We start from the raw sequence: 9583 nt of genomic DNA on the forward strand, positions 1-9583 counted from the left end.
CTCAATACACGGATTTCGTCACACGAAGGATTTTCCAGCGAATTACGCACAATGTGGACAATTTCATACAACTGCAGGCGGAAGACTCGTAACTTGGTGGGATTTCACTCCGGAATGTGTCCTCTGCGCGCACCTGGAGCCGCCGGAGACATGCAGAGGCAACAGATTTTAGCCCGTTTCCACCCTGTTTTATGATACTGAGCCGCTGTGGATCTGCGATTTATTCCTGTGATGGGGAGAATCACATGGAACTGCGGTGCCGTGATCCTGCTGGCCATCGTTTGCTCATGTCGTGCAGTCACTCTGGAGTCCATCCATTGGAGTAGCTCCAACACAAAGTAAGTGGGTGAATCAGTTTCACACTCGGGGAAGGATGCAACTTTATGCTGATGTGTCCTTTTCATGGGACCTACTTAATTAAGTTCATCAGAGGAGATGGAACAACAACAAATCATGTTTCATATGAAAAGCTTTGATGCAGAGCTGAAACAATATATAAAGCAAAAATGCTAAATATTCTCTGGTTCCAGCTTCTCCAGTGAGAGTTTGTTTTATATACTAAAAATCATTAATGATGCAACTAACACTTATTTTCATCAAGTAATGTGCAGATTTTTTTCTCGATTCATCACTTAATTTTTCTTCATCTATACAATGAAAGAAAATTGTGAAAATCATCCAACAAAAGATCATCTTTAAATTAATAATTTGTTTGATAAACATCCACATATATTGAGTTTACTATCTAAGATCTTCGAATTTTTGCTTAAAAAATGACTCAAAGGATTAATCGATTATCATAATGGTTGCAATTGATTCATCAGGTGATTTGTTTTAATTTTTCACTATTTATAATAACAAACTGAGGTTTTAGAGCACTCAGAACTTCAAGATCTTGTTGAGAAGCTCTTAAAGCTACCACCACTTTTGTGGTTCATTGGTTTAAACAAAGTGTGAATGACACAGTGACACCTCACTCTGTTCTGCTTTAAACATCATCTTGTCTCTCCCCTTATCTCACACACAGATTTAGTCCAAATCAGGGTCTGGTCCTGTTTCCTCAGATTGGGGACAAGATGGACATTGTGTGTCCGCGGGCAGATGCTTCCTCGGGGGGGACGGAGGAGTTCTCCCGAGTCTACCTGGTCTCCCGAAGTCAGATGGAGACATGCACCATCGATAAGACGGACACACCCTTGCTGAACTGTGACAAACCTCACCGGGACGTAAAGTTCACGTTCAAGTTCCAGGAGTTCAGCCCCAACCTGTGGGGCTTGGAGTTCCTCAAGGGGAGGGACTATTATATCACCTGTGAGTCAGTGTGTGTAACCGCTCACCTCAGATATAATATCTGAGTGAAGTCATGTATGTCCTTAATGAGCACACCTTAAAAATCAGAGACACACAAGCTGCTGGTTCCTACAGGTGGAACATTTGCATCAATGCTAGCAACTGTTTTCTTTTTTTCCCTCCTGGCTGAGAGAGGAAGCCATCATCCTTGGCTCCCTCTCAATTTGTCAGTTTGCGTGAGAATCAAAAAATGTGGCCTCGTTATTGGGCCGCTGTCGGTTAAACCAGCATCTTAGTGGCAAGTGATGCATGAGATAGAGAGCAAGTCTGACCATGTAGCCTCATCCACCTCGCGCGCTCTGACAGCACACTTCGCTCTGGCAGGCCAGTGTGATTCCAAGGGCTTACATGCCCCAAATCACACAAGGCTTTTACAGCATCAGGCAGATTTGATGGGAGCTTTCATGGCTATGTGGCTTGTGGCCTGTGAGATGTTGTTATCTGACCTAAATGCTGCTAACAAGTCTATGTGTGTGTGAGTGACAGGGGTGAACAAAAGTTCTTGATGTGTGTGTGTGTGTGTGTTTTGTGTTTGTGTTTGTGTGTATACAGTATATGTGTTTTAGTAATTGCTTTGTTAGTTAAAATAAAAACTTATTTAGTCAGTTTTTTCCCCAACCCATTTGTGCATCTAGAGCTGAAACTATTAGTCGATTCAACAAGAAAATTAATAAGCAACTATTTAGATAATCGAATGATTAGTTGAAGTCATGTAAAACTTTCTCTGGTTCCAGATTCTTAAATATGAGGATTTGCTGCTTTTGTTTGTCTTATGTGATAGTGAAGCAAATATCTTTGAATTTTGGCCTGTTGATTAGACAAAACAAGCTATATGAAGACGTCACCCATGGGACCTTGTGACATTTTATAGACCAAACAATTAATTAATTAGCATTTGTTGCAGCCCTGGTAGCATCTTTTATGTTTTTTTATGTGTTTGTGTGTGATATTGTCTATAAACTGTATGTTACATTATAGTTTGTGCTATGTGCGTCTGCTTTTTCTTCCCCATGTGATGCAACATTTGGCAACTGGCTAAACTGTCTGCAAAGAAATCATAATGGAAGAACTATGCATTGCTTGACCATCTTGCATTATGATAATCGCAAACAATTATAATTTTATGTTTTGCCTCCTGTCTCTGTCTATCAGCCACCTCCACAGGCTCTCTGCAAGGACTGGATAATACTAATGGAGGGCTGTGTAGAACCAAATCCATGAAGCTGGTGCTGAGAGTCGGCCAAAGTAAGTATTTTGTGTTTGTGTGCCAGCATGTGTTTAAGGCTGAATGAATGAATGAGAGGGAGACAAAACTATAGGACAAATAATGCTAAAAGAACAATAACAACAATTGTTTATTCTGGTTATTATTATTGTAATGCAATAATAATCCTTCTCTCTGGAAATATTAAGTAGTTGGATAATGTCGATCATCTATTCAGTCTCTTGAAGAGAGATTGCCATCATGAATTATCTCAAATCCCTAATTCAAACCGCTGGCAGCTTTAGGCCATCAGTATTATCTTGCATGTGATCATTCAGACTGTTTTTTCCCCCCCTGTATTAACATCAGAATAGCCAGTGGTCCTTTAAAAAAATCATTTTGTGTTCTTCAAACACACATTAAGATTTAATAAAGCAGATTCTGAACGTGTTCACTGCCATTACTTTAAATGTCCTGTGTATAAATCGCTCTATATTACAATATTCATACAGAAACTTTTTTAAATTTATTTCTTAAACTATCAACATAATATTATGGTGGTGTTATTTATCAACTTATATTTGAAGAAACAAACATTTATTATGGACTTCTGTCTATGGCCTATGTGTTGTATTTTGGTGTGTTATCAAGCTGCACAGAATCAGATAAATTAAGCAGATGCTGTGTTTATGTGTGAGTTGCTAAAAAACCTTAAAAGCTAAATCAGTGAAAGCCCCAAAATGTAATTTTTTGACCTCAGAAATGTGAAGTATTATTCATATAAATTATTCAAGAGTGTGAGTGGGAGATGAAAAAACAGCATCTTGTGTGTTAACTGATCATAACTGAAAATATGGAGCTGTTTTCATGCTGTTTACAAACACATGTAAACAAACCTTTTAACAGCAACAGAAAACATTAATAACTCAGATTTAATCTCCTGTTAATCTCTACATATATTAAAAACCCTGTCAATCAATTTGGGAATCATTGCCGTTTCCAGTCTTGTGTTTAGAGTTTTGGTAGCATTATGGCCCTTCTGTTTATTCATTTATTTATTTGTACATTCATGCTAAATGCGATATGAAATTAAATTAACAGCAGTGGTGAATGAATGCTAATGATAATAAAACTTAAAAGACTGCAGCTGCAGTTTATTGCAATACATTTCTTGTTGTTAAATGAATCCCAGCACCTTGCTCTACTTAAACAGGAACTCCAGTAATTTAGTTTTGCACTTCCAAAGCTGAGGGTCTGTGAGAAATTTAGAAAAGCAGTGGTGTAAAAAGTATTCACATTCTTAACCTAAGTAAAAGAAAAAGTACCTGTATAAATACTCCATTAAACGTAAAGTACAGAAGTATTATGAGTGAAATGTAACAAATTAAAAGCAGAGTAAAAGTATTTGTTACAGTGGTTTTCAACCTATGGGTAGGGTCCCTCCAAAGGCAAGACAAGACGCATGTGAGATGATTATTGAGAGAAGACAGAAGAAAAAACAGAACAGAAATTTTTTTGGGACTTTGGGTGGATTTTTTTGTGAAATATTGAATATTTGTAACTCCTCTGGCCTTGAATGGTTATTCAAATAAAACCAAATGGAAAGTTTATAGGGAAAATGTCTCTTTAGTGGACCTGCTAACAGCTTATAGACATCTAATATTTGAAATGTGAAATGTGACAAGGGGCACCAATTACACATAAAAATTTAGGAAACTGCTAGTTTAATCCTTTACAATATGTTGTATTTTTTAAGCTTATCATAGTTTTCTTATGTAAAATATTAATGTGAAAAGTAACTTAACTGTCATTACATAAGTGTAGTGGAGTAAAAAGTATGATATAAGTAAAAGTATAAAGTAGCATAAAATGGAAATACTCAAATAAAGTACAGGTTTCTTCAAAGGTCCAGTGTGTAACATTTAGGAGGATCAATTGCCGAAAATGTAATATAATATTTATAGGTATGTTTTCAACATTGTATAATCACCTAAAAATAAGAATTGTTATGTTTTTGTTACCTTACAATGAGCCGTTTTATCCACAGAGGGAGCGGGTTCTAGAAAGTACCGGAGCAATAGAGAGAAAAGAATCCAAGCAGAGAGAAGAAATCCTGACCATTAGACCTTAGTATGGGCCAAGCTCCAAAAATGCTTCCCATAATGCAGTTCTTTTATTAGACCATCTCTGCCTGGTAAATGCCATAAACATACAAGGGTACATGTCCAAAGTCTACGCTCGCTGTTTGCAATGCAGGGTTAACTTAAGCTATATCACATAGTTACATAAAACAGACAGAGAGAACAGAAACATTTGAATTGGCTGAATTTAGTTATAAATGAGCAACAAAATGAAAACATTAGTCAGTTTCTAGTCAAAAAAAAAAAGAGTCCCACTCGTGACTCAGAACACAACTCTTTGTGGTCTAATTAGGTTAGAAAATGGAGATTTTTTCTCTTCTGTGACGCACCTAAATGGCGCAGTATAGTCAAAGAACTGTTATTGCTTTGATTTTGATTCACCAACGATTCAACAGACGTCATTATAGTTACAATAGGACGTTCTGACATGACATTACCCCACCTACATAGTGATAACCAAAACAGTGAAAATGAAGAGATGTGAAGTGTGATGATGGTAGCCATATGTTGGGATTTTATGTCAGCTGTCCTGCTTTATCTTCCAGACTCTTCAAATCCAGCTTCAACACTCCAGGAGTCCCCGACCAGATTCCCTCCCACACGACCGAAGTCCAAGACCAAGGACCCCTCCGGGAAAGAAGAGGATGTCAAAAGCAAAACTGGTAAGAAGACATAAATATATTTTTGCTTGGTGTAGCCTGTAATTTAAATTAAATTAAAATGATCATTTTTGTCATTGTCAACAAATTCCATGAAAAAACAAAAATAGCAAAATTATCCACACAGTTAGGTCCATGCAATAAAAAACAAAGCACTGTGTTGGTGTGCCTCTTAATATTTTTCTACTTCCCTGCTGTAATACTCGGCCCTAAGCCCATTATTTTCTACTGAAGATATACATTTTTACTTTTTAAGAAAAAAGGCTAAATATATTCGATTTTTGCAAACATAAGTAAAAAGTTTGTTTGTTAAGGACCATTTTCAGCCATACATTTGCAGCAGCATGGTGTATATAAATAAACTACAGTGTTCATTGTGATGAAGGAACAATGTGTATTTAATTGTTTTTTAAAACCACTGGAGCTCTATGGCACAGAAGAATAAGATAAATCAGGGTTTGGATACTCAGATGTTATTGTTGGTAGGATCACTTCACAGTTGGTTTTCGTCTTTTCACTGGATTGTTGACAATAAGACAAAAAAATTTAATATCACCTTACGTATCATTTAGCTTTACTGATGAACTTAATGACTGAGTTTTCCTACAGGAACAATACAATCCTTTAAAGTATGCTTGAGGTCAACAAACATCCGAAAACACAATAAAGTCCTTTTGCTTTGCTCCAGAAAGGGAACGATTTTCAACTAGCTCTTCATCAGTAGGCATCCTATGAATCACCACTGATGAAAATGGGCTCCTCAAACAACTCTAAAATAATTTAAAATTGATATGAATTGTACCCTCGCCTATAAGTAATAAAAAACAATCACAGACACTACAGTCTTATTCCAAGCAGACTTTCAGTATATAATGACACAATAAAGTATACTGACAACAAAATGGTCGAATTTTGCGTGAGCTTTTGATGAACACTGTTCTCCCACAATGCAATGCACAAAAGGAAATGAAGGAGCAGCTCACAGCTGAAAATAATTAAAATAAATTGTTCTTGGTGGCGAAAAAGCTCCAAAGAAAGCAAGTATTTAGTCTTGGGAAAAACATTTTGATGTCTGTTTGTGAAGTTTAATTACTTTCCAGAGATGCAGTTGGATTGACCACCAAGGTCACACATATTATATAATTTCCTTTTAGTTTAAAATGGTAAAATATGTAGATTTTTTTGGTATACTAATTAGAATGAATTATAGATTTTCTGACACAGTGCTTGTGCTTGCTCAAACCTTCCCTGATTTTGACTCATTGGCCCATTCAGTGACACAGAAAGACACCAGGCTGTTTACCAGTAAGATCCTAAATATTAGAGCATAATCTCCAGTGTCCAGCTTTCACTGAGGTTTTTTATCTTACTGATCAGGCCGCACCAGGGCATAAACTGTGAGTGTTTTTAAATCTCTGTGTCACATGTCCTGCTTTACTCTTTCATCTCAGTTTCTCCTTTTTATGACTCTCCTCTGTTTCAATGTTTCAGAAACAGGACAAACAAACCCCAGTGGCAGCGGTGGCCCTGAGCCAGGACTGTTCATGTGGGTTGTCTCTGGCTGTGTGATCCTCCTTCTGGTCATCATAATTCTACTGGCCGTGCTGTGGAGGTACCATCGCAGCCGCTGTGTCCCAGATAGCCAGCAGTCTGCCTCTGTGTCCCTCAACACTTTGGCTGTGCCGAAGCGGGACAGCATCAGCAGCGACAACAACGGCTCCGACCGCAGCGACGTTGTCTTTCCTCTGCGGGCTTCTGACAGCATGATCTGTCGTCATTATGAGCGTGTGAGCAGTGACTACGGGCCCCCTGTTTACATAGTTCAAGAGATAATGCCCCAGAGTCCCACCAATATCTACTACAAAGTCTAATATTCACTGCTCTCATGCCAGTCTGTTGCAGGAAATCCTAAATTTGAACTGTCGGGGACACCCAGGCCGCAGCCAGTGACACAACACTTCCATTGCTTTTGCTTTAAAGTTTGTGGGTGGTGTGAAGAAAAGACAAACGTCAGTCTTATCCTCTTGTCACACTGCACCGAGTGCACAAAAATCCTGTTTGACTGTTATGTTTTCTTGTTATATTGAAGAGACAATCAGAGAGGAAATTGATGTGTCATAACACATCATTCAGTTGATGGTTTGGAAATGTGCAGCAAATTCCAGTGGTGGTTTGTACATTACTAAGGTACTGTACTCAAGTACAATTTTGAGGATTCTGTACTTTACTCAAGTCCAGACAATTTATACGTCTGCTCCATTACATTTCAGAGAAACATATTGTACTTCTTGCTCCTCTACATTTATCTGACAGCCATAGTTACTTTACAATTCCAAATTTTACACAGACATTTTTAAAGACCTTTAAAAATATAATGACTAAATTACTCAACAGTTTATCAAATTTGACCTTAATTGGTTAGTTCATAAGTCAGTGCTTCGAAAACTGACATAGCTGAACATTTCATAGTTTCAGCTTTTCAAATATGGTGATTTGCTGGTTTTCCACATCTTAAATTACAGTAAACTAAACCATTTAGAGGTTTGAACTGTTGGTTGGACAAAACAATGATGCATTTCTCACTAGTTTCTTAACTTTTACAATCCAAAAAAGAAACAGATTATAAAGAAAATAATTGGGATTAATCCAATCCAAAAATTAATCCATAATGAAAATAGTAGTATTTGACACTTATATACTCGTTTTTTCTGTAATGAGTCATTTTACCTGTTACTTTTGAAGTACTTTAAGTAATTTTCCTGATAATACTTGCATAGTTTTTACTCAAGTAACATTTTGAATTCAGGACTTTTATGTGTAATGGAGTATTTATTTTTAAAGTGTCTGAATACTTCCTCCACCATGGGCAAATGCCAGTTTGTTCATGATTTTTTTTTCAAAGAAAATAAATCTATTATTTCTTACTGCCACTGCACATGGCAGCTTCACTTGTACAGTAAGTGTGCATCTTATTTAGTTTATTGAGGAATCTTAAAAAAATTGCACTCCAACACACTACATTTACCAGCACTTATTAAATGTGAATTTATCACAATTTAATTGTGTAAACTTTGTTTGAAATGCTGTTCAGTGAAATGAAAATTATGACTTTGTGGCTTTCATTAAAGTAAAACCATTTCAAGGGATTTCACCCTTAATTTGTTCTGCTCCAGGCTGCATTAATTTATACATTTAATACTGTGTCACCTTCTATTTTAACTGAATTATTTTAAACAGCATGTTAAATACACAAAGATGTCTCCATAGAAATGTATTGTTAAAGGTGTGAAAGTTTAAAATACTGGACAACAACTCCTCAGTAGTCTCTTCTTCAGTCCGTCTCTTCCCTCTGCTTTCCAAAAGACGAGAGCAACACTGAAAGTCATGGAAGAAAATGAAAAGAATAAACTGGTCAGAGGAAAGTTTGAATCAGGATAGACTGCAGATAAATCACAGCACACGCTTTCAGCTTTCCTTCTGGTTACAAAATTACTAAGCAGCACAGTTGGCCTACACGATGACTTCAAGCAAGCAGCACCAGTATTTGCATACAACTACTGTTAAAACCGTTGTGGCTGTATTCAGAAATGATCGCCTCTGTATTATACTTAAAGGACTTTTATTAATTTTATTTTATCTGTGGTTGTTGTGAAACTAACTTTAAACTCAAAACGGTTTTCTGAATGATTTTGGGTGGGTAGATTCTGCTCAGAGAAGCGTGATCCGTCATTACTTAATGGTGCTCATGGGATAGGGACTGTCATTCTGCAGTGAACAGCACCATGATGAGGTTTTCACCATTAGGTTGAATGGACAAAAAATGTCATAATGCAAAACGCAGTTTGATTTGGTTTGTGTCAAAGTGGATAGTTCTGAAGTATATTTTGTAACTTCATTCAAGTTCATATATTTATTGTCATAATAGTAATATTGTACCATTAGACACAGGATACAATAAGGCCAGTCTGTGTATAAAAATCTCAGACTGGATCTTTTACAACTTTCACTGAACCTCTCTATCACCAACAGCTGCAGTGTCATCCTTACAGATTAACACATTTGTGTAATCTGCCTACAATCTATTAAACCATCTGTAAAGGTAAAGGTAATAAAAATCCTTTTCCCCCTCTTTTTTTGCATTACAAACACTCAGCAGTTGATCGTCTCACAGTCTCTCCTGTGGCCCTGTGCACAGCATCCATGGGTGAACATGTTTCATGCTCCTTCAG

General features: G+C 37.0%; 1 protein-coding gene across 1 annotated transcript; it reads left to right on the forward strand.

Moving 5' to 3' along the window:
- Window positions 1–231: 231 nt before the first annotated feature.
- On the forward strand, window positions 232–7486 carry LOC118321080 (ephrin-B2a-like). The gene is made up of 5 exons (XM_035652268.1): window positions 232–338; window positions 1028–1311; window positions 2503–2595; window positions 5241–5357; window positions 6846–7486. The coding sequence occupies exons 1-5, from the start codon at window positions 232–234 to the stop codon at window positions 7223–7225; spliced, it is 981 nt and encodes a 326-aa protein (XP_035508161.1). The 3' UTR covers window positions 7226–7486.
- The last annotated feature ends 2097 nt before the right edge of the window (window positions 7487–9583 follow it).

Source organism: Morone saxatilis, unplaced genomic scaffold (assembly GCF_004916995.1).
Source record: "Morone saxatilis isolate NCDOM2014 unplaced genomic scaffold, NCSU_SB_2.0 Contig11, whole genome shotgun sequence".
Taxonomy (NCBI): Eukaryota; Metazoa; Chordata; class Actinopteri; family Moronidae; genus Morone; species Morone saxatilis.